The sequence below is a fragment of the Leptonychotes weddellii genome, chromosome 10 (genome assembly GCF_054177405.1).
Source record: "Leptonychotes weddellii isolate Sample4059 chromosome 10, ASM5417740v2, whole genome shotgun sequence".
In the NCBI taxonomy this organism is placed as follows: Eukaryota; Metazoa; Chordata; class Mammalia; order Carnivora; family Phocidae; genus Leptonychotes; species Leptonychotes weddellii.
The window spans coordinates 86,532,646-86,557,609 of record NC_138378.1 but is presented as its reverse complement, the minus strand read 5'-3'; the positions used below and the strand labels follow the sequence as shown (position 1 = coordinate 86,557,609).

Here is a 24,964-nt window from a genome sequence, read left to right as displayed (position 1 = left end):
GTCACAGTTTTGGTGTCCTAGCACCCTGTTGTTAGCCCTAATACTGCAGCTGGCTAGCATGAGTGCCAGAGCCAGGTGAAATATTTGCCAGGAGGGTAAAGAACATTGGAGAAAGCAAGAGGGAGACTTGGGAATTGGAGAAGTAATTACAATGACCATGTATGGAATTTAGAACTAACAGTTGAATGGTTATAGGCATTCCATATATTTGGTAGTAGAGTCATAATTATTGATTCTAAACTATGTATTTATGTAAAATTATTTTCCTAAAGGAAGCATGTGTGAATCCAACAAGTACAAACCATGGATGTGTTGAGGCAAAGATATGGTCTCCTTATATAAACACATGGCGCAAAGCACTCTCATTTAAATAGAACAGAAGCACTGTCTAAAATAGCCCAAGAGTTCTTTCAGTGCACTTCATTTAATATGTTTGCACTTGGGTTACAGAGAATGATATCCCAGTCTGAAGAAGTAGCAGGGAGGAGACCCCCAAGAGTGGTATGTCTGTCTTCCCCCTTCCCCCGACAGCAGCTTGACCGTCTAGGCTGGGTGATTTTGTGCTCAAATTAAGCAACTTCGTTCATAACTCTGTTGCCCCTAATTTTTCTCTTTCTTTTTCTTTTGGCGGAGGTTCCCAATTTCATTAATGCCACGCTGCCACCTCAGGAGCGTGTGACTGCCCAGGAGATCGACAGCTACTTCCGCCGGGAGCTTATCTACAAGCGGAATGAGAGAATGGGGAAGCGGGTGAAGGCCCTTTTGGAAGAGTTCCCTGACAAAGGTTTTTTCTTTGCCTTTGGAGCTGGTGAGTCATAGGTTACCTCTGCTGGGATGCTGCGCTCTGATGCTCCTTCCACGAAGGGCATGCTGGGGTGGGCGCCTGGTAGGAGGTGAGCTGAGTGGCAGACACCTTGGACTTCGTTCACTCGCCAAGTGGCTCCGGCTGATGCCCGAGTATCCAGCATGGTTGGAACTTGGCTGGGCAAGCTGGTACCTGTGACATCAAGAGAGCTCTCTTTCCACATGGTGCTCATGATACACTCCCCTGGAAGCTGGGAAGGCATTTTTCTCTCTTCTGAACTCAGCACTTACTCCCAGCTTCTTTCTGGCCCCTTTCACTTTTTAAACTAATTCCCCTAAAATTCGTCATGTCTTGTCTCTCCTCTCTGACTATGAGCCTCCCAGGTGGAAGGCCTGGGGCTGACAGATCAGCTGTTACCAACTGCTAACAGTGTACAAGGAAACAGACTGGGACAATGATTTCCTTTTGTGGGGCTTTTGAAATAAATTATCTCCTCTTCTTGAGTGATTTTATCACAGCTTTGCACCCTCCAGAATTAAAGACAGAAATGCCAGAGGCTGGGTAGTGTGCAATATTTATCAAGTCTTCCAATTCATGACCATGAATCTTTCCATTTACTTAGGTCTTCTTTAATTCCTTTAGTTCCTTAGTTTTCCTTGTACATCTTGCAAGTCACTTGTTAGATTTAGTACTAAGTATTTTTTTATGCTTTTAAATGGAACTAGTTTCAGACATTTGCCAGACCATTTGCTGGCCTCGGCTTTCTCCTTTCAAGTCTTTCACTAGCTTCATTGACTTGGGCAAGTCACCTCCCTCAGTTTTTTTCACCAGTAAAATGGGGGGTTGGAGAGAAGCATTTCCAGAGTGGCAGAGTGAGAGGTCCAGTATAATTATCACCTGATCTCAAGATCCTCAGCTTTATTACATCTGCAAAATCTTTTTTTTTTGCCACGTAAGATAACATTCACAGTTCCGGGGATTAGGATGCAGATGTATTTTGGGGGACCTTTTCCACAATATCTGAAAATCAATTAACGTAATACCCCATATTAGCAGACTAAAGGACAAGCACCACAGGACGCTCTCAAGAGAGGTAGAAGCCAGACTCGATTGCTTTCCGCTCCTGACATCCAGTGGTGGAGAGCGGGGCACTGGGTGCTGGGGGGAAGGCGGATACTTTGAGATGACAGTGGCCTACCCTGTGGTGTGAGGCTGGGCAGCAGGTTGGCTGGCAGGTTGATCTGAGCAGATCGTGGGGCAGGCCCTCCAGATGGGGACTGTGCTGGACAGATGGCCCAGGCGAGACTGCAGCATCTGGGCTAGTCTCATTCTCCAGGCACAGCTCGTCGTATTCCTGCAGCGCTGGGGCCAGGCCTCGCAGCCGCTGGGGTTCGGGAGTGCCCTGGGCAGCCGCTAGTGCCGAGTTCTCTTCCCGGGGCTGCTTTCTCCACCGCATGAATCCATTTCTCCTCGTGCCTTCTGAAGGCTGTGGTAACCGGAGGGAACCCCAGAAATTGCTCCTGACACTTAGCTCTACTGGTTTAAGATTTACAAAATCTGCGGTTAGCAAACTTTTAATTGCAAAGCGAAGATAACCCAAAACTAAAAGAACCAGCGTTTAAAAGCAAACAGCAACTTTTTCTGTGGGGGTCTGGAGATAAGATTTAGAGATGAGAAATGGAGCTCGCTCTTGGAGTAGGAGGAAAATTAAGTCAAACAGAATAGCTTGGTTCTGTGATGAGACAGCATTGGTAATGGGGGCCGTTCGTTCACTTGACAAATATTGTTTGCCTTCCTAATTGGTTGAGAGCGTGGACTCTGGAGCCAGACCACTGGGGTTTGAGATGCAGTCTGCTCGATCTCTCTGTGCCTCTTCTTACCTGTAAAATGGGGATAATAATACACCCACCTTATAGGATTGTTGGGGTGGAGGATCAAGTGATGTGTAAAGCACTGCACCTCGTGATGCTCCGTGACTGTTAGCTACTTTATTTGTGTGGTCACTCTCTGCTGTGTGGGCTTGGTAATGGCTGGGGGAGTGAGGGTCACAGCAGTACTCCACAAGCTTGGTAGCCACCCACCCTCCCCAGTCCAGGCATAGTCTTGTATGTATGTATGTATGTATGTGAGAGAGAGCGCATGCACAAGAGGGGGCGGGGGGAGGGACTGAGGGGGAGGGGGAGGGACAAGCAGACTCCCCTGAGATCATGACCTGAACCCAAACCGAGAGTTGGATGCTTAACCGACTGAGCCACCCGGGTGCCCAGGCATAATGTGTGCACTTCTGCACCAGGGCTAATCTGGGCCTTGCCAATGTCCCTTTCATCTAAGCCAGTTGCCTGTCATCAATCTTGGGGTCATATAGCCTCTACAGTTGAACCCAAGAACATAGTAGGGCCCAATACCTTCTGCCATAGTCACTGCCCTCGGGCTCCCCAGGCTCCCAGAGGCTGATCCAGGTTCACCCTGCTTCCTAGAGCTGTGGGAACAGGACACGGGAGAGACTTACAGACAGCCTGTCGCCTCTCTTGCAGCGTGGATGTAACTTAATTTGCTGTCCCAGTCTCTGGTTATTGAATATTGAGGTGTCAAAATTGCATAGACTCTGCTGCTGCTTAGCGTGTGATGTCCTGAACTTGTGTTACCTGTTTTCCAATTTAAAGTGAGATAATGATCCCTCTAAAGTTCTGCGCAATAACATGATAGGCTGCTACAATTTAATGAGCCATTTAGGACATTAAAGTGCCAGACACTGTCACAGAGAGGGACATGTCAGTTCTGAGCGTCAAAACCTGAAAGGAGGGGCTCCTGGGTGGCTCAGTCAGTTAAGCATCTGATTCTTGATCTCAGCTCAGGTCTTGATCTCAGGGTTGTGAGTCTGAGCCCTGTGTTGGGCTCCATGGTGTGGAGGCTACTTAAAAAAAAAAACAAAACCCAAAAAACCTGAAAGGAATGAAGGTTAATCCCAAGAGCTACTTTTGGCCTTTAAAATGTTGATTTTAAGATGTCACTATAAGCTTATCTGTTTGATCTTTGTTGTTTTTTATTAAAAGGGAAAAAGTGAAATAAAATTCAGGTGGAGGTTTCCAGCCATGATGGCTTCTGCTAAATGGAGGTTTTGATTGTGCATTTATCATTATGTGTTGGACAGAAGGGGGCTCAGGTCTCAGAGGTGGTTGGCTTGTATAAATGAGGAGAATGGTCAGGACTGTTAACACCGCGTTCAGAGGTGCATGGGATTTGGTGTCTAGGCTGTCTCCTTACTGTGTGACTCTGGGCAGCTCACTGCACCCTTCTGATCCTCTGTGTCCTCAGCTCTGCAGTGGGGCTTATCACTCCCTGCCTGCGTGGAGGGCGGTTGGGAGGCCTGACTGCAGGAACTCTTTGGAACTCTCCTGGGCTGTACAGAAGGGACGGGGGGTTGCTAGGGTTGTTTGATTTGGGGTGTGTGTTTGGGGGTACATGGGGTGTGTGTTTGGGGGTAGAGTAATCATGGGAACTGCCGTATTTCTGATCATTTTCCTTCCTGCAGGTCATTTCATTGGCAACAACACAGTGCTCGATGTCTTGCGGCGCGAAGGCTATGAGGTAGAACACGCCCCCGCTGGACGAGCCATCAACAAGTAACCTTCCTGTGCTTCTATCCTGGTTGGGGAGCAGCTGGGGGGCCGAGACCCCCATGGGGCTGCCTGGGCACCAGGGTGGGCTATTCCCTGAGGGGCTCCAGAGGCCCCCAGCATGGCTATTACCCCCTTCCCAGTCTGGCCACTTGGCACCCGGTTCAGCTGGCATCCTGTTGTGGCTGGGGCTCTGTCAGACATGGGTTGGCCGGCCAGGCCCTTTGGGCAACAGAAGCCATACTGGCCTTTTCCTCAGCAGTCTTGGGGCAGAGAAGAAGTAGAAGGGAAGACTGTTCCATGGTCCTGGGGGCCCCAGGAGGGGAGATTAGGCTTAATGCTCAGTGCCCTTCCAGTGGGCATTTGGGAGGTTTCAGGGAGGCAGATGGAGAAATCAGTCATAATGTCAGGTCAGAGGGGCTGGAGGTGCAGGACGTGCCTGTGAGACCCATCTTGGGGGCAGGAGCTAAGCCCCTTCCTTGTCTTTCCCTGAGCTGTTTCTCCCCCAGGTTTGCTCATTTCTCATTTTGATGGCCCTGTGGACCCTTCCTTCCCCTTCGGTACCAGTCAGCTTGGGCTGCCATCACAAAATGCCACAGACTGGGCACTTGAACAACAAAAATTTATTTTCTTACAGTTCTGGAGGCCAGAAGTCCCAAATCAAGGTGTTGGTAGGTTTGGTTTCCCCTGAGGTCTGTCTCTCTGGCTTGCAGATGGCGGCCCTCTGTGCTCACACAATCCCAGTGTCTCTCTTTGTTTAAATTTCCTCTTCTTACAAGGACACCAGTCAGATTGGATCCGGGCCCACCTTAACAGCTTCATTTTATTTTATTTTTTTTTAAAGATTTTATTTATTTATTTATTTTATTTATTTATTTGGCAGAGAGAGAGAGCAGGCGAGCACAAGCAGTGGGAGCTGCAGAGGGAGAAACAGGCCCCCTGTCGAGCAGGGAGCCCGATGCAGGGCTGGATCCCAGGACCCTGGGATCATGACCTGAGCGGAAGGCAGTCACTTAACCAACTGAGCCACCCAGGTGCCCCAACAGTTTCATTTTAACTTAATCACCTCTTTAAAGGCCCTGCCTATGCATACAGACACATTGAGGAATTCAGCCCAAAACACACCCATGCCTCACCCCACTCCCTCCAGATGGTGGTCACCAGCGCCCCCTCCTGGCAGAGATCTCAGCGGTGGTGAGGAGAATGCAGGTCCCCTCCGCTGAGGGGATAGAGAGAGAGGGTCCGTGGTGGTGTCTGCTCATGGCTGCCCTTCCCCAGGTGTCCTCTCTCTCCTCGGAAGGCTCCCTTCAACTCATGTTGTTTCAAGCCAGGGCCTCTCCCTAGCCCCTCACTCCAGAGGGTCCTCCCTCACAGTCCAGTGCCCCCTCCCCGGGGGCCGGGATTCTACCAGTCTCCCTCTGAGCAGGCAGTCGTGGGTACGCCCTGGGCCCGTCTCACCCCGTCTGTCTTCATACCTGCATCCAGGGCGTCAGTAATAACGGTTCTTCAGTAGCACTTCTACTCTACAAAAGCCCTCACCTGAGACTCCTCATTTCTCACCTTCATCACACCTTGGGCCTCCTTTCTCGGGTTCCCTCCTCTCCTTTCCCTTGGCTCTCGCCCTCTGGTCCATTCTTTGCTTTCCGTGGGACTAATCTTGCAAGTGTCCCTTCCTCAGAAAACTTCAGTGGTTTCTTACTGTTCTTTTCCCAAGTCCGGTTTCTGCGTGCTGACGTCTCGGCACCCAGACTCTACTGTTTTTCCAGCACGGGCGTGCTTCTCGCGTGAGAAAACCTCCTGTCCAGGGTGCTGCCTGGCCATCTCCCCCTGACAGGGAAAATCCTGCCCCTCCGTCAGCCCGCTCTGCTGGCGGCCCAAATGTGGCTCTTTCTCTTCCGCCTCTTCTCCTTCAGCCCTGGACGGAGAACCCAGCCTTTAGTGGTTCTCTGCTTGTTTTGGGGGGACTGTGTGCTTCTGGAAAGCAGGGTGGGCTGGGCCCCCTGGTCCCTTCTCAGCCCCCTTCTCCCCCTCCCCCCGCCCTAGGCTGACTGGGTGGGTGTTTGGCACATAGTCCTTGTGGGTGCTGAAGAAGACCCTGCCGGGTGTGTGTGTGTGTGTGTAATTGTAAAGTGGGTGTTATGATTCCCAGGACATCTCAGCTGTGAAATATGAGAAAGATAAGAATCAGGAGAAGTAAAATTAATTTCTTCTGGATTAATCTTCCCTCCCACCCCACCCCCACACAGGGGTAATTAACTTGGTTCTCAAGCCCTGGCCTTGGCTACCTGCAGTAACTGGGCTGAGGTCTTCTGGTGTCTGTTGTGATGTGATTTGAACAGAACCGCCGCTGTGATTTGTCCCACTGTGAGGATCCACTGCTTGAAGCTATCAGAGCTGAGCCCTAGTGAATTTGAGTCCATGTTTTTGCTAAGTAAGAGCAACAGACTTTTTTTGAGTGCCTACTGTGTACCAGGGCCTGTTTGGGTTATACGGAGGTCAAGGATGACATAGACGTGACCTCTGCTGGGGCAGAGGGCCTCGGCATGGGGTCTGCCTGACCATCTGCTCCTAAATCTTCCAGGAGGCCACCAGAATCTTGGAGAGAGCTAGGTGGGGCAGTTTTCCTCTCTAGGCTCCAGTTTCTTTGTTGGCATAATGAAGAGGTTCATTTAAATGGTGTCACACTTATGTGTCAGGCATTGTGCTGGGCTCTGGAGACAGTGATGAATCTGGCAGGTCCTGTCCTCCAGGGGCCTTTTAGCTGTAACTATATGTTGCTGGGATTCCCAACCTCAAGTCAGAATAGGGGCCTTTCTACTTTCTTTGCCATTTGAGGAATTCCCTTCTTTTACCTTTTTTGCCCACCCTGAGTCTTTCCTTTTTTCATTTCCTATCTCTTATACCTCCTCCCTTCCTCACACAGGGCCATGAATATTAATTGACAACTCAGTTCTGTCAGGTTGTGGGTCAGAATTGAGCCCTGCTTCTGGCTAGTGGGCACTTCATCAAGGCTGAATCAGGGCAGAACGACTGAGTTTTTATGTATGCTGGTCTGCTGCACCCACACTGTTGGAGGATGCACATGGCACGTCCACTGCTCCCTTTCTTCAGGTGGATGGGCCCTCACTGCCTACATCAGGAGACAATGGGATTGACCTCCAGTAGCTGGATTCTTCTCTTTCTGACCCCTTCTCAACCGCAACTTAAATCCTTGACAAAAGTCCTGTTGTAGGAAGAAACTCGGTCCTTCTAATGGCTTATTTACCCACTGGAAGAGATTCTTGGGGGTGGGACTACGGTCACCTTTAAGGGAAAACTAGAAGCAAGTTTGAGTTTCTCATCAGTTGTGAAAAACGTATTTCCTTTGGGAAAGACGGTTTATGGTGAGCCCTGGGGTAAGGTGGTTAGAAGCCAGCCCTGTGAAAACTAGCAGTCATTCAGGTGGGGATGGGGCTACTACAGACTCAGTCTGAGTAAAGCCCTTAGGAGGGTAAAGGAGGGATTAACATGATTAAGGGCCACTTCAGTTGTCCTAAGTAAATGGCATTCGAACATTTTTCATGTCTCTTTCAATGCTGTAATCTTCAGTGACTTTCTAGACAGTTGTGACCCATCGTTAGGGAAGGGCAGTAATTATACGCAATTTAAAAGAAATCTATTTCCTCCCCAGCTGGGGGATTTGGAACGACTATGGTGACAGTATGGGAGGGAGAAAATAAGGCGTCAATGACAGTGATCGATTCTGGAGGTGGCTTCGAGAACCCTCCCTAGCCAGCTTGAACTTTCACACTGTCTCCTTGTTTTGAGGCCCTGAGCACTGAGGGCGGGGAGGACGCCATGCTGTGCGACTCTCCTTCAAGTCCATCTTCCCTCCACCCCTGTTCAAAGAGAGAAGAGCCAAAGTCCCTCGTCGGGGCCGACCTCCCGGGTCATCTTTGCTCCGGAAGTGCCCTCCGTGGAAGTGCGGGCACCGGAAGCTGCGTCTGCGGCGCACTCACTGTTGCCTCCTCACGTGTCCCCGGCCGGAAGTGCCGACCTGGGTGGTGAGGTGGAGCGGAGGTTTCGGAAGAAGCGGAGGCGGCTGCGACCACAGCGAAGGCCCCGGCTTCGGCAGTTCAGCGATCTGTGGGTTCGACTGGAGGAGAGGTGAGGCAGTGGTTTGGGCTGGGCCGGCGGGGAGCCCATCCCCGGCAGCCATCCGTCCCACTGGGAGTGTGGGTGGGGGGCAGCCCGGAAATGCCCATCACACCGCTTAAGAGGGTGGGGGTTCAAGGCTCTGGTGGGGGTGAGCACCCCACTCATGGACCAGCCTTCCTGTTCCTCACAGCCTTGGGCACTGTCTTCTGTTCACTGTGATACAGATGAATCCAGATTAAAGGTAGTTACTTCGAGCCAGAGTAAGGGCAACATGTTCATCTTTGTTAAAGAAAGGGTGGGGGGCGGGTGTGGGTATGCCTGAGTGTGTTGATTTACCAGCCCTTTCTCCACTGCAGATCAGGGATTTCAGTTTTGCAGAGCTGGAAGCAACCTTGTGGGAATGGGCTTGTTCAGCCCCCACATTTGACAGGGAGTAGGATGAACACAGAATGTACTCTCAGAGATGCTTAGGAGGTAGATCAGAGGTGGACAGAGGAGTCAAAGGTGATGACTCAGCCTGTTCTGCAAGGCATAAGGCTTCTGGAAGAACTACATCAGAGAGGCCTGGGATCCAGGATCCAGATCAATTCAACCCAAATGTACTGAGTTCCTCCCATGTGCCTGCTTTTGTGTTGGGTGCCGTGGCTTTGGAGTAAACCAGGCATTAGCCCTCTGCCTTCATGGAGTTCACATTCTGGGGAGGAAGTCAGATTTTGAGTTGATTGTCTGCAAAGGAAGTGTAGGGTACTGTGGGAATGCTCTTTTGTTGGAGGTTACTATTTAGGGTTGGGGGTCAGGAAAGGCCTCGTGGAGTGAAGGGACCTTTTGGCTGATACTGAGTAGAAGCCTGACAAAGTGAAGCCCAACGAACAGAACTTGAGTCTTCATCAGGAGATTCAGGGATCCAGTGCCTGCATAGTGTTTAATAATAAATGTTGAATGAGTAAACAACTGAGCAAGGAGGGGAAGGAGTTCCAAGCAAGCGGGACAATTTGAAGGCCTAGAGAGAGTGAGCATGTTGAAGAAACCAAGATGAAGTAATTATGGCTGGAGCCTGGGAAGTCAAGGGGAGTGGGGTGGGGCGGGGTGGGTCCAGACAGGAAGTGGAGTGGAGTGCCTGAAGACATGAGGAGCCACTGAAGGCTCGAAGCAGGCATCCAGTATGCTGTGGAATTGGCTTTTTAAAAAAATTTTTAAAAAAGATTTTATTTATTTACCTATTTGAGAGAGAGAGAGAGAGGTGAGCGGGAGAGGGAGAGAGAGTCTGAAGCAGACTCCATGCTCAGGGCAGAGCCCAACTCAGGGCTTGATCCCATGACGGCGAGATCATGACCTGAGCCAAAATGAAGAGTCAGATGCTCAACCGACTGAGCCACCCAGGTGCTCCCGGGATTGGCATTTTTAAATGGAGGGAAGCTGGCAACCAAATGGGACCTGGAGAACAGGGACAGATCCTGTTGAATCCATGTTCAGTGGTACCTGCAAGAGAGTGGCTCTTCAACTATCCTTCCTTGGCGGGTGGAGGAAGAAACTGACATATTCAGTTCCTTTTCGGTCTGGGCCATTTCCTTTCAAGGTGGCCTGGAGTCGGGCACTTTACACCTGAGCTGAGCTGAAAGGTCCAGTTGGGTCTGAGATCATGGGCCCCTTAGCTCATACTGTCTTGACTTGGGATGTCTGCATGGAGTTCACACTGGACCTGAGCTGGGTCGGCGGGGAGAGCCAGATCCCGGGGAGGACACCTCATGGCTTGGATGGGCCTCTATGTGTGGTCAGTGTGGAGGATCCCTGCCTGAGATTGCCCAAGGGCTAATGACACGCAAATCTGAGTTGGGGCTTCTTACACCTAGAGTTTTAATAATCTTTGAACCAAGAACCATGTCGCCGGGGGAAAGTTGTCCGATGTGCTGGTCTTAGCACCTGAATTACTTGGATTTGTTGTAGCAATAGTATTAAGGGACAAAGACACAGGAAGCCCATTAACATACTAAGATCCATTCTCATCTCTAAAAAAGGGAGATGAAAAGAAGCTGTGTGGGCCTTCAGGGGCCTTGGAGTATCCAGGGGCTCCTGCTGAGCTCTGAGACTCCGTTTTTTCTTTTCCTCGTAGCGCCATGGTCCCACAACTCCAGGTCCCTACTCTGGATAGATCCATCTCTGCTGAGCTGCGGCTTCCTCACCATGGGCATTCCCACCACAGCCAGATGGTGGCTAGCAGTGCCTGTCTGTCTCTCTGGACTCCTGTGTTCTGGGTGCTGATGTTGGCTTTCCAAACAGAGACATTCCTCCTGTAATGACTGGAGGAGCCAGGCCAAGCCCCGACCCCCTGGACTTGAAGGATGGCCGTTCCTGTACTCCACACTCTGGTCTGGCCTTGATAGGCCCGACCCAGGAAAGGAGACAGAATAAAATGCAGTGTTGGTTCTTCTCTTTCCAAGGAATGACTTTGGGTTGTCCAGCAGTGCTTGGGGTGGGTGTACAGTTTTGTAACATACTGAGTTGTATGAAAAGAATTATAAATGTATTATATAAAAATGATTAAATACATTTTCTGTGTAGACTTTTCGCCACAGTATGTATATATTATGCAAACAACTCTTGCTCACACCCTCTGGATACTGTCACTGCTTCACTCCTGGGCCCTGCTCCTGGCCTACCTGCCACTTTGGATCCTGACCCTGTTCTTCCTGCTGCTCCTCTTCCTACTCACTCCTGGTTCTGGATTCAGGGGAATTAATAGGCCATGGGACCTTTGTTTGCTCCTCTCTATTCAAGGTCTGGTGGCTGGGCTGCGTCCTGCACTCTGACAAGTGCTTTAATTATGTGTGATGTATGAGTGTCTCGCCAACACGCTGAAGACTGGGTGAATGGGTGGGTTTCGTCAAAGCTGCTGTGCAAGAAAGCACTTTGCAAACGCTCCCTCTTCCTGTCTTGTTATTTATTATTTATATGTCTATGTCTTTTACAAATAAAATCTTACGGGGAACCTACATAAAATGATTAAGAGTAGAATTGTCTTGGTTGAGTCTGAAATGGGAACTTTTAGTCCTGCCCCCCCCTTCCCACCTCATGGCAAGGTTTCTTTAGGGGCTTTCGAGCAGCTCACAGAAACCCAGAGGGTCTGCCCAGGACTTGGATGGGGCCAATAAGAAACAGATGTGTTTGTTCCTAACCTGGTTTGGGGAAAGCTTGATTGCCTGGGCTCGCAGTTCTGTGATCTTCTCTTCCTAGACTTTCTTGTGGGTGCATTCTCAGTCATTTCCAGGGCCCAGAAGATCTTTGGGGTATACTTAAAGAGTGGTGTGGTGGTACTCAGGATGCGTGTCCTCCACCTTTGCTCCATTCTGCAGCATGCACCCTGTATTGCAGGGGTGGGAGGACTCAACGTTCCCAGATTCCCTTGCTGCTATGTTTGAGATTCTCCTAATGAGATAGACTTGCCTGACTTGGAAGGCGGAAAGAGACAGAAGAACTTTCTCTTCAGGGGTGGTGGCAGATATGTGTAGGCTCCAGCAGGCACGAGTTTGTGCAGTGGCCTGGCTCTGCTCTTCCTCGTCCAGTCAGTCGACTGTTCCACGAGTGCGGTACAGTGTGAGGTTGGCACAGTTTCCCACAGCGCTGTGACCTTGGATTACAGCTGCCGTGGTGCCTGATGTCAACCTCTGACTTCTGCAGCTGCAGCCATTCCCATGGCTTAGTAAGTACCTGTTCCCGCTTGGAATGCCAAGAGTAGTCTCGGATTCCTGCTCTGAACTCTAAGTAATAGAAGTGCTCTCTGCTTCTCCGGGACTTGAGTCTGTTTTTAACTTTGATAGGTATGGGGACGAAGGCGGAGGTAAAAGGGGAAGGTAGGATTACTGGGCCTGACCCAATTCTTGCAAATTTCTGTAAGGGGGTGGTGTGGCTTTATCCATCCTAGCTGCGTGATTCCCAGTGTCTTGGCTCATGTTATGGCTGAGGAGGCAAACGGACCCTTGTTGGCAGGGCTGACACAAGATGATTTGCCACAGTGACTGCTCCATCTTTTCTTCCTTTTTTTTTTTTGGTGACTGCTCCATCTTAATGGTGGCCCAATAACCTCTGCTTTTGAGGTGACAGGGGCTCAGGTGCACCTGGGTGGGACTTGGCTGCTTTTCACACAGGCTCGTTCTAAAATGGAGGGGAAGTTCTGTACTTGGGCAGGACCAACCTGCACTTCCGTGAAGCACAGCAGCCTCTTCTAAGGACTGTAGTATAGCCCCATAGAGTGGGGGAACAGGCACCATGGGTTCGAGATCTTGTTATCCAGCTCATTTGCTCATCAGCCTCCCATGTGTTGGGCTCTGAGCCTTCATCTGGTCTAGAAATCGAAGCCCCTGGGGCCACGTGACTGCAGTGTAAACCAGGCCTTTTATATCAGAGTGAGGAGGAAGGAAGCCCCTGTGGATAAGGCATTGCTGAGCTCTGACTCGCCCAGGTTACTCCCCTCACTCTCCTCACTCCCCTCAAGTTATTGATGGGAAGCTGCCTGGCTCTCACCTGGGGGAGGCGGAGCAGGTTTGAGAGGTGAGTGTTGAACCCACTGCTTTCACATCAGAGCTTGAATTACCAACAGGAAGAAACACTCAAACACTTTATTTTAGATTAGAAGAGAAAAACCACACTTACTACCCTTAAGTCAGATCTGAAGTAAAGCTATTTTGCTCACATATAAGTTATGCAGACCTTTGTCCCCCATCAGGAAAGATCTCCGGCCTGGTTCTTTTTTAGCAGGAGGTGGCAACTTTTCACTCATTTAGCTGGCAGAGCAAAGCTGATCCCTTGGCAATCCAATAATCTTTGGAACGCTTGGAGGGTAAGAGGACCGTCACCACAAAGTTGGTTGAATGACCTAGTTAAGGATACAAGGACAAAAGAATAACCCCTTGATACAAAGAGCACTGTACTGGGAGTCAAGACACTTGGGTTTCAGACCTGACTCAGTCTCTAAAGATAATGGGCAACTAATCCTCTATGGATTTCAGTTTTATCCTCTATAAGATGAAGATGTTAGAACAAATGATCCTTTAGGACCTGTCCAGCTTCGACTTTGTATAGCCTTGTAAAATATGTTTCAAATTCTCTGCAGGCTGACTGAGGGAACACTGGACTAGGATTCAGCCTTGAGCTTTTAGTGGGACTTGGGATACAGTTGGTAGGTTGGGCATCTGTTCATTTGTCCATCTGTCCATCCGTCCATCCATCCATCCATCCATCCATCCATCCATCCATCCATCCTTTGTTTCACCCTGCAGTTAGGCACCAGGGCTCCTGAAATGACTAAACACAATCGCAGATATTTGGTCCTCAGCTCTGGGACAACTGAAGTAAGAGGTCACTTTTGCACTTTTTTCATTGTGGGCCTGTGTGAGGGGCCAGGACCAGTGTAAGAAGAAGAGCATTCGGCTCTCAAGATGGCACTGCATTCATAGCAAACCCCCATCTGTGTGGAAGTTGGGGAAGGTGTTGCCAGCAGAGAATGCCCGTATCTCCCCTTCCCTTCCCTTTGTATGCCACGCCACAAAGCAGCATACACACACACACACACACTTAACTGTGAGTTTGATTCAGGATTCAGATAAGGTCCATGCCTTGCAATAGTGATGTGTCTTATTTTATTTTAGAGAGAGAGAGAGTGTGTGTGTGAGTGGGAGTGGGGGGAGAGGAAGAGAGACAATCCCAAGCAGGCTCTGTAACCAGCATGGAGCCTGACATGGGGCTTGATCCCTCAACCTTGAGATCACGACCTGAGCCAAAATCAAGAGTCAGATGCCCAACCCACTGAGCCACACAGGTGCTCCAGTGATGTGTCTCTTAAATTTCTTACAATTGGTAGGTTCCCCCTCTGTTCCTTTTGCCACCCCCTTGTAATTGTTGAAACAACCAGACTATCCTATAAAGTTTCCCAGAGTCTGGATTTTTGCTGACAGCTTCCCTGTGGTGATTTTAAGCATGTTCCTCTATCCCTGTAAAGGGGTGGTGAGATCTAGAGGCATGATCACATTCAGGTTTGAGTTTTTTGGGACAAGAATACTTGAATAAGTGGTGTGTATTTTCATCAGGAAGTACCTTATGTCTGATTTTCTTTGTTGGGATGTTAGCAGCTGTTGATAATTATTACTTAGAGTCATTATTTCATTAGGGTTAATAATAATTTTAAAATTTAGTGATGATTAAGTGTAAAGTATCCATCAGTGATTTAATTTTTGTATGTAGTATGACATAGGGTCTAAGTTTGGTATAACCAATTGTCTGAGCACCATTTGTGGAATAATTTCTCTCTTCCTGACCTATTTTATTTTATTTAAGATTTATTTATTTATTTGAGAGAAAGAGAGAGAGAGAGAGATAACACGAGCAGGGGGAGGGGCAGAAGGAGAGGGAGAAGCAGACTCCTGGCTGAGCAGGGGGCCTGATGTGGGACTTGATCCCAGGACCCCGAGATCATGACCTGAGCTGAAGGCAGATGCTTAACTCACTGAGCCACCCAGGCACCCCTTCCTGACCAAATTTAAACCAATATACACAGTGTGTTTCTGGGGTCTGTATCCAGTGCATTGATCTGCTTGTTGAGTCTTGTGCTAGTGCAATATCATTTAAAAATTTTTTTTTAAAAGATTTTATTTATTTGACAGAGAGAGAGAGAGACAGTGAGAGCAGGAACACAAGCAGGGGGAGTGGGAGAGGGAGAAGCAGGCTTCCTGGCAAGCAGGGAGCCCGATGCGGGGCTCGATCCCAGGACCCTGGATCATGACCTGAGCCGAAGGCAGATGCTTAATGACTGAGCCACCCAGGCACCCCTGCAATATCATTTTAATTACTACCTTTCCTTGGTTCCTCTTGCCAAGAAGACAGGGTTCCTGTTGGAATTTTAGCCAATAATAAGACAAATGACTCTTAAAAAAATGGGTAAAAGGGGGCGCCTGAGTGGCTCAGTCAGTTAGGTGTCTGCCTTCAGCTTGGGTCATGATCCCAGGGTCCTGGGATTGAGCCCCACGTAGGGCTCCCTGCTCAGCGGGGAGCCTGCTTCTTCCTCTGCCTCTGCCCCTCCCCCCTGCTCGTGCTCGCTCTCATGCTCGCTCTCTCTCTCAAATAAAATCTTTTTTTTTTAAAGATTTTATTTATTTTTTGACAGAGAGAGACACAGCGAGAGAGGGAACACAAGCAGGGGGAGTGGGAGAGGGAGAAGCAGGCTTCCCGCAGAGCAGGGAGCCCAATGCGGGGCTCGATCCCAGGACCCTGGGATCATGACCTGAGCCGAAGGCAGACGCTTAACGACTGAGCCACCCAGGCACCCCTCAAATAAAATCTTTTTTAAAAAAATGGGTAAAAGACTTGAACAGACAGTTCATCAATGAAGTTATAAATAAGTACCAGAAAAGATGGCTAACATCATTAGTCATTAGGGAAATGCAAAGTAAAACCACAAGAAGCTACCACTATATTCTATCATTCCATCTATCTATCTATCTATCTATCTATCTATCTATCTATCTATCATCTAAAATTAAAAGGACTGGTCATCCTAAGTGGTAGTGAGGATGTGGAGGAACTGGAACCCTTACACGCTGCTGGTGGGAGTGTTCAATGGTATGGCCACTTTGAAAACAGTTTGGCTGTTTCTTAAAAAGTTGAACCACGTACTTACCACATGATCCAGTCATTCCACACCTAGATATTTATCCAAGGTAAATGAAAGCATATGTCCACATAGAAACTTGTACATATCATTATTAATTTTAATATGTTTTTAGATTTGTCATAGGAGGGGGAGATGAAGACATGATAGGAGTGTCTATTTTAGTCCTATTCCGTATGTTACTCTTTGAGAACATACTGTAATGGAAGATTTTATTAGAAAAATATTTATCAGTATCTATATTCTCTACTCAAATGAGGAAATGTTTTAGTTCTTTCTACCTTGCCACTCTCCCATATTTCTATCACCTGGAAATTTAGTTTCAAGTTCTTAAAATCATTTTTATGGTCAAACTATTAAGATTTAAGTGTGTGTGTGTGTGTGTGTTTTAAATAGAGGGTCAGTGGTGATTAATTTAGAGCCACTGTATGTCCAAAAATAGGTTTACTACTCCTTCCCTTTTAGATGATAATTTGGTTGCATTTGTTGCAGTTCTATGGTTCAAAGTTGTTTTTCCTCAGCCTTTAAGGATGTTTGTCTATTGGGGTGCCTGGGTGGCTCAGTTGGTTAAGCGTCTGCTTGGCTTGGGTCATGATCCCAAGATCCTGGGATTGAGCCTCGCATCAGACTCCCTGCTCAGTGGGGAGCCTGCTTCTCCTTCTCCCTCTGCCATTCCCCCTGCTTGTGCTCTCTGGCTCTCTCTGTCAAATAAATAAATAAAATCTTAAAAAAAAAAGATGTTTGTCTATTTTCTTTTTATGTGCGCTGTGGATAAAGAGAGATGCTTGGTGTCAATCTGATTCTCATTCTTGTGAATTTTAGTTCCAGTGTATTCATATATTTATCTCTTTGCTTTGAGTATTTTCTTTATCTCTGATAGTCTTAAGTATCACTTTGATATATCTTTTAAAATTTATTTCTTTGTTGTGTGCTTTAAAAAAATCACTCCTACCACTTTGTGAGATCTTGTAATCTGGGGACTCAAGTGTTTCCTTCAGTTCTGGGAAATTATCAACCATTATTATCCCTCTTCCATTCTCTTTCTCCTTCCAGATTGCCTACTAGATAAATACTGGAAATTTTGGCTCCTTTCACGATGTCACTTTTTTTTTTTTTTAATTGCATTGTGCTGTATTGTGAGGGATTTCCTCAGTTCATTCCCTGCTCACTCTTTGGCAGTGTTCTAGCTGTGTATGGGCAGATCGTCAGCTTCTCTGTTGATGGGGCTTTCTACTTGATTTCTTTTCTCAGGGCTGCATCTTAGTTTCAGGCCCACTCGGATTCCCCTTTTTGCAACATGGCATTCCATTTTTTAAAGATTTTTTAAAAAATTTATTTATTTGAGAGAGAGAGTGAGAGAGAGAGCGCAAGAGGGGGTAGGGTTAGAGGGAGAAGCAGACTCCCCGCCGAGCAGGGAGCCCGATGTGGGACTTGATCCCGGGACTCCGGGATCATGACCTGAGCCGAAGGCAGATGCTTAACGACTGAGTCACCCAGGCGCCCATGGCATTCCATTTTTGGTTCATTTTCAAATCCGTTTTCTATGATGAGTCTCAGTGGCTTTGGTGGGAGAGAGATTTTCGTGTCTACTCAGGTCATCATTTTGAAAATAAAAGTCACTGCTCAATAAGCTCTATTTTCTACTTATTAGACTAGTAGAAGAAAGCATTAGTTTTATGATGTTAGTCCATGCTCAGAGTTAAAGGAAAGAGAATTTATAACATTTATAAATTAGTATGTTATAAGTGGCCTCATTTTAAGCCTTGCTAATTGGCTTAAGATCTCTCCTTGCACAGTATAGCTTTCTTTTTTTTTGGACTTTGTAGTTTGTGTTTTGTCATCATTTGGGCCAATCTTGGCACTTCCTTACCTGTGGTTGAGAGTGTTCCTGCCCGGGCCCCTGTTTTATAAAGTGGGGAGTGGTAAAGTGTTGGGTTTGGCACATAATTTTGTTGAGGTTCAAAATGCACCACAGGCAGCGTTGGGTTCATCTGTCCTGGCAATGCGTCCTCTATCACCATCTCCGTATTGTCCCATCGAGAAGCATCCATGAACATTCCATGAACAAGAACACCATCCTCAGGAGAGGGCAACTGAAAGATGACGAGACGTTTTAAGGTGAGAAGAGGAGAAGGGGATTAGCTGTTGTGGGCCATTTCCTGAGTCCCACATCCTCACGAGTTAATTCTAAGAACCACTCTATAGATTGCTGTTATTACTCACATTTTAGAGAGGAGAATACCGAGGCTTGGAAAGGTAAAATGACTTGCTTCTCGGTTTGACACCAAATCTCATACTTCCCACAGTCCACCAGGACCTCTAATAAGGGATACCATTTATGGGCTTCAAACGATCTGATATGATATTATGACTTTCTCCTTCTCACAGGAAGCAGATGGGATAGGAGGGCTGTAACTATCATGTTCTTTTTAGCAAGGTCTTTCGAGGGCCTGGGTGACCTAAAGATAGATTCTGTATCTGTAGTAACACTTGCAGAGCACCAGTGGAAAGTTCCTTTTTTGTCTTCAGAAATTATGCTAGATTTTTCATGTTCCTATTAAAGGGGGGAGAAAGAGGACAGAAAAACCCTGCCTCTTAGTGGCCCGTGATTGGACGCTGCCGCGGGAGTACAATTTCGGCCGGTTGTAGGCTTCTGTGTCATCCTCCCTCAAACACTGAGCGCGTTTGGCCACTTGTGGAGCGAGTTATCTTTTGGATAATTGGAGCTTCACACCTGCAGGCAGTGACCAAGCTGTATGGACATAGGTAGTATCTTTTTATTGTGAATAGAAGAATGGTAAGCTCTTTTTGGCTGGTCTTCACTTCCTAGCGTCCTGAGCTTCGTCTCTTGGGCAGGCAGTGTGGGGCCTGCCTTCCTGTTTGGGGGGCTGCTGCACCCGCTTGTGCACGTTTGCCTTACTACAGGCTGCACTTGCCGGGCCATGGGTGGGAGCCATTTGGGCATCCACCCAGAGGGACTGTGTTTTCCTAAACCACACAAAGGTGGCAAACGGGAGGACGGTGGCCCTGCTTGTACGTAGCGGAACGAAAGCTGTGTGAGCACAGTCTCTTGCAGACATTCACTGGGAGGACCAGGAGTTGGGCCCACCATACGACCTGCCATCTCCATAGAAGGCAGAGATCTAAAGCACTGTCGTGGCTCAGTGCCCATGATCCAAGGTGGAGGTGTGCTGTGGGCTGGGGCAAGGTGGAGGGACAGAGGTTCTGGTGGTCAGTGTAAGCTTCCGTCTGTCAGCCTCCTGGGGCAGGTACAAATGTGCCAGGCCCAGAGCAGGGCCAGCGTTCTGGAAGGCCTTGGCGAGAACTTTTATGTGGGTGCCTTTCCGAGGCCTCAGTTATTCCTGATGTGGGCCTGGGACACCCTCCTGCCTAAGAAGGGGCTCAAAATAATGAGGAGTGCAACTCTCAGTTTATTTTCTCTTTACTTTAAAAAGAATTTTGATGCTAAAACAAATTTCCTTAAAAATGTAACCCTTTTTATTGTCATTTTAAATACAGATAATTGGGGCGCCTGGGTGGCTCAGTTGTTAAGCATCTGCTTTCCGCTCAGGTCATGATCCCAGGGTCCTGGGATTGAGCCCCGCATCGGGCTCCCTGCTCAGCGGGGAGCCTGCTTCTCCCTCTCCCATTCCCCCTGCTTGTGTTCCCTCTCTCACTGTCTCTCTGTCAAATAAATAAATAAAATCTTAAAAAAAAAAACAGATAATTAAGAGGTACGGGATATTATAGTATTTCATAAGTAAGCCATGAATATTGGATCAGTTTGGTCTTTGTAAGTTTTTGCTCATGAGAACAAAGAGTAGATCAATCAGATCTGAGTGGGGTGGATACTGATAGAATTATCCAGGAGCAATTTCTACTAACTGATGCCAGGATATGTTAAGGAAAGTTTAGTAAAGCCATTCACCACAACTATGCTGATTGAGGAGTGAACACTTTCTTGGAAAAAACAATCTGGAGCAGATGTTTGATTTTGTGGCACGTGTAGAAAATTATATTTATACAGCTCACTAGTGTGGGTAGGTGCTTGGAGGCAGAGCTCCAGTCCCCCATCAATACCCCCTCAGCACACTGAAGCTGGGCAGCTCAGATTGGCAGCGGTGGTGCTCATCCCTGGCTGTACACTGGAATCACCAGGGGAGCTTTGGAAAATGATGGTGCCTAATGAAATTGCGGTGATTCTGATGTAACTGGGGTGTAGTCTGGGCACTGGGATTTTTAAAAAGCTCCACAGGTGATTCTAACCTTCAGTCAAGGTTGAGAATCACTGATATTCTAGAGCTGTGGTTTTCAAACTTTAGTGGGCTAAGAACCCCAGGTAGGACTGTCACAGTACAGATTTCTGGGTCCCAGCGCAGGGTTTCTGATTCAGTAGATCTGGACTGGGTCCTTGGAACCTTGCATTTCTAGTAAGTTCGCAGGTGATGCCCATGCTCCTCGTATTGGAACCACACTTTGAGAACTTCTGCTCTAGAGGGAGTAAACTATATAGGCAAGGAGTTGAAACTGCTTCCTTAGTGCATTCCTATTAATTACGTCATGTATTTATGGTTATATAATGTATGATATATTGGTATATTCCTTCTGCTAGGAGGCAGTTGAATGAACAGCAAATAAATTCAGCCTATAATAATATTTATTGCGGGAGCATTATGCGCTGGTTATTTTTACTGCATTACAACTCTGAGGTTAGCAGCAGCAGCCCCATTTTACAGATGAGAACACTGTGATGCAGACATGTAAGTCATTGCCCTAGCACACACAGCTGGCAAAGGGGAAAGTCGGAATTTAAACTCAGGCCTGCCTGATTCTGAAACCTTTGTTTTTAACATCTGGCTAAAGTCCTGATATTTAACCCTTTTCTCCATAAGAAGGAGAAAGTTGCCATAGGAATCTAAAGAAATAAAGGGTTACTTTAAAAAATATCTCTATAAATCAGACTAATTTAGGCAGTTCCATCTAGGCATTGCTAGACTGGGGAGTTTGTCTGAGGGGTGTGAATCTTGTCCTGCTTCTCGTGCTCCTGCGTGTGGGAGGCAGTAGGGGAGTGGGGCAGGGGAGGTTGGCTGAGACCTCAAATGGCAGAGGGACAGAGCTGCTTTGCTGTAACAGTAGTCGGGGGGACAATACCTCCAAGTCCATGGGCAATTCTTGTCCAAACTGCACTGTCTTGGCAGCTTCTATAACTGCAGCTTGATCCCGGTAGGTAGGAATGATGTTGTATTTGAAACTCAGCTCATCTATAGGCAAATTGTATTTCCGAGCATGATTTTGAAGAGTTCCTATAAATACGAAAACCAGAAAGCTGGGTCCTCGGAACAACACTGCCGCTTCTCAAACACGGCCTCCGCTTGCCTCCATCAGTTTGAGAGCTTCCTCTCCACTGAGAAGTCTCAACCACTAATGCCTTATTCTGAATTAGTTCATCAGCCGGGAAGCCTGCGGTGACGTTGGGAGAGGTGGAGCCATGGCGGGGCTGGGAAGAGAGGGAGGAAGGCCAAGTCTCAAGGGCACTGCTCTGCAGTGAGGGAGACAGGCCAGTGCAGGAGTTCCAGAGCCCCATCTCCCTAACTTCAGAGTCCTGCTCAGCTTGTCTTGTATGGGCTGTTAATAAGGGATTCAGGATGAGACAGATTAAGGGCTGGGCCCTCTAGCTGGAGTCCTTGAGGGCTGATGGAAGGACAGAAGGAGTATTTTTTAGAGGGAAGGAAGCTGCGCTGAGGTGGGGCCGGAGCAGGGGGTGAGCAGGTGGTGCCTTTAAGCACAGGTCGCATGGGTCGCATGGGTCGCACGGGTCGCATGGGTCGCATGGGTCGCACGGGTCGCACGGGGACTGGGGCGTGCTGTGGACCCTCACAGCAGCAGTGCACTCGCGTGCACAACGGAGAGGGTCTGGGACTAAGTTGTAGGGGAGCGGCTGCTATTTCTGTCATCCTTTCCCCTGGCAAGTGAAGAAGAGCAGGGCCTCACCGAACTGCCCTAAAACCAACAGTCCATGGTTAGGTCATTGGCAGCCAGGCCTTTCCCCTGGTTCCTAGAAACCCAGCATGTAACAAATCACGGTCTTTTCAGTGGGATTTTTCTTGGGAAAGCACGGTTTGTTACCTGTTAGAAATCCTTGAGGAAAGAAGAAACCGGAGATCCAGAAGGACTTAGGCTGCCCTCTTTTGAGCCACAACTAAAGGAGAAACATTACATCATCATGTATTGTTTTTCTGAAATGGAGTTTGTCATTTAAATCAAAGTCATATTCTGGAGGGCCTCTCAGGGGACAGAATCTCAACCAGCCTGAGTTAGTCACCAGCCCCATTCTCACTGCCTGTCTGTCCCCCCCTTCCTCACCCAACAGCCTGACCATAAATCCAGAAGCTGGTTATTACAGGGGGTGTGGAAGAAGGGAGACCACAGCAAGGTCACACCTGGCAGTTTGGACCTATGTCAGATTGGTTCTGTACCTCACAGTGGGGTCCTATGAACTAGATCTGAAACTAAAATGGGATGTGGGGATAAGGGCCAAGGGCAAAGTACATTATAACGAGCATGACTTCCAAATTGATGCCATTCGGGAAGTTTCTGTTTCTTTGGGCTCGGATGATCCCTCAATGGTTGCTAGTGTTTCAGTTCGCTAGGGCTTCCTAAGGACCTTAAGGCCTACCGTGTTCATCAAACCCCAAAGAAGTGAATTTTCTTACGTCCACAAACGCAGTCCTCAGGATGAGGTCTTTGACCCATGATCCCAGTGGCTTCAGGGATGGGTAGGCTGTGCTGGACCACAGAGAAGGAACCTGGTTGTTGAGGAAACTGTTATACACCTTCTCCATTTCTTCAGACATCACCACTAAGCCGGCGATGGCTTTGTTGAGTGTTTCCAGAGAAGTCTGAAAGAACAAAATGGGGAGATACCTTTCACAGATGTAATTATCAAGTGTGAGTGCCACTCATTTGAGGCAGCTGGTACTGCCTTGGGCTGAAGGGCCCACTTGCTGGGTTCCATCCTCTCGGTACACGGTCTGCTGGGCCAGACCCTCCCGTCTTTCATCCATTTTTACAACGTGTGACCATAGGTGGGAAGAGCTGGGTGGGGGTGCGGGGGGTTCAGGTGGTTAATAGCAGAATCCAATGAAGTGGAAAGAGGGGAAGGAGGAGAAATATCCCCTGAAGCCTCGAGAAGTGGTTTCAAGAACTGCCACTGAACAGCTTTCCTTCAGGCTAAAGGAAAAATGGGCCTGACGGTTAGTTATTTGGGAAGCATAGGGATGGTGGTGGCAACTACCTCAGGCCTCCGGGGAGCTCTGCCCCGGGGCTGCCCATGGCCTCTGAGGTTAGAGCAGAGAGGGAAGATTCTTAGATGAGACCAATCTTTCAGCTGGTACCAGACAGTCTCCTTGAACTGGAAACACCCCCTCACCCTCCCCTCGCCACCACAAAAGTCAGAGGCTGGTAGCGGCCTCGGGAAGCCCAGGGCAGTAGGGGCTAAAGATGAAGGCTGGTGTGGGATTGGTAGGGCCTGCACAGGTTCCAGTTTTGTGAAAACTACTGCTATCTACTGGGAAGATATTACAGAAGGACGTTGGAGGCCAAATTTATGCGGATTCAAAAAACAAAATAAGGTCCAGGACCATATAGTTCTGGAGATAGGCCATATGTGGATGAACAAGGTTAGTCAGCCTTCCCTTCCCTCATAGGGTTATCCCCCTCAGCACCCCCCCCACACACACACCCCATCTCTCTTCACAAGAGGCAGTAGTATGAAAAGGAAGAGTTTTAGTTAGATCTGCCCTCGGGACGTGAGGAGCCCTTGGTAGCGTGGGAAAGCAAGGGGGCTCTCAGCCACAGCCGAGGCGGTATTCCACCTTAGATACCGAAAATGGAAAAAGAAGCAGAAGACTTATGTAAAATGCTGGGAGAATGCTTAAGTTATGGGGTGGGAGGGGGAGGTTAGGCAGCTAGGGTCTTCTAGGTCTGCTTAAAATGGAGGTCACTTTGCGGCCGGTTCTCCCAGAGAAGAATGTTCAGTGGGAGAAAGTGTACTTCAAGATGTTCTTCTCTATGGCTAGAAGCCTGCCTAACAGGCTGGCCTCATCTCTCCCAGGACCCACCCTGGCTCATAGTTCCGTCACTAGAGGGAGGAGAATGGGCTCCCCGGGGTGCTGCACCTTCCGTGGCCTTTCTTATTGCCACCGCGGTGCTGCCTTCCTATTCCCTGGGTGAAATGAAGGTGAGGCTGGGCCAGAGTCAGGATGGGGGTGCGGTTAGGGGCCACCACCTCTCCCTCAGACAGGAGCGCCCTGCCGGGATTCCCGACTGCCTTGCAGGCTGCTTCTTCCTGGACTCTGCCCTCTTCTTCCTGTAGGTGAATCCCTCCATTACTGGGAGACGGTAATGTTTGACCAGAAGTGGCCACAAGGAGACTTGAGAGCCACACTTATTCATTGGCCCATGCAAATAGTCACAAAGATTTAGGATGTGTCAGGGACTAGCGAAACAAAGATGGCTAATATACTAGTTTCCTTCTCTTCAAGAAGTTCATTGACTCACGGGGGAGCCCTCCTCATGGAGGAGAAATTACGAAGTAATGTGGCAGGGACCGTGATAGACACAGACACCTGAAATGATGGAGTGCTGAGGAGGGGCTCCTAAGTTATCTGATGGTGGAGGGATGGGCTGGTGTGTCAGGAAGACTCTTTGGAGGAAGTGACATTTGGATTTGTCCATCTTCAAGTAGGT

The 24,964-nt window shown here is 48.4% G+C and overlaps 2 protein-coding genes across 3 annotated transcripts in view; one reads left to right on the top strand and one right to left on the bottom strand.

Moving 5' to 3' along the window:
- Nucleotides 1-11,117, top strand: part of TRABD2A (TraB domain containing 2A) — a 48,557-nt gene extending 37,440 nt beyond the window's left edge. The window contains exons 4-7 of one of the 2 annotated variants that reach the window (XM_081796677.1): nt 634-808; nt 4,338-4,428; nt 8,311-8,568; nt 10,670-11,117. In XM_081796677.1, coding sequence (XP_081652803.1) covers nt 634-808; nt 4,338-4,428; nt 8,311-8,568; nt 10,670-10,853 — 708 coding nt within the window. In that variant the 3' untranslated portion in view covers nt 10,854-11,117. Of the gene's footprint in view, nt 1-633; nt 809-4,337; nt 4,429-5,059; nt 8,569-10,669 lie in introns of those variants that run through there. The other variant, XM_081796678.1, reaches the window with a different exon arrangement.
- Nucleotides 11,118-13,012: 1,895 nt separating this feature from the next.
- DNAH6 (dynein axonemal heavy chain 6) overlaps nt 13,013-24,964 on the bottom strand; it is a 173,458-nt gene continuing 161,506 nt past the window's right edge. The window contains exons 61-65 of the mRNA XM_081797290.1: nt 22,930-23,115; nt 22,343-22,415; nt 21,368-21,519; nt 18,087-18,309; nt 13,013-13,429 (exon numbers count right to left, since the gene is read on the bottom strand). Coding sequence (XP_081653416.1) covers nt 13,326-13,429; nt 18,087-18,309; nt 21,368-21,519; nt 22,343-22,415; nt 22,930-23,115 — 738 coding nt within the window. The 3' untranslated portion in view covers nt 13,013-13,325. The remainder of the gene's footprint in view (nt 13,430-18,086; nt 18,310-21,367; nt 21,520-22,342; nt 22,416-22,929; nt 23,116-24,964) is intronic.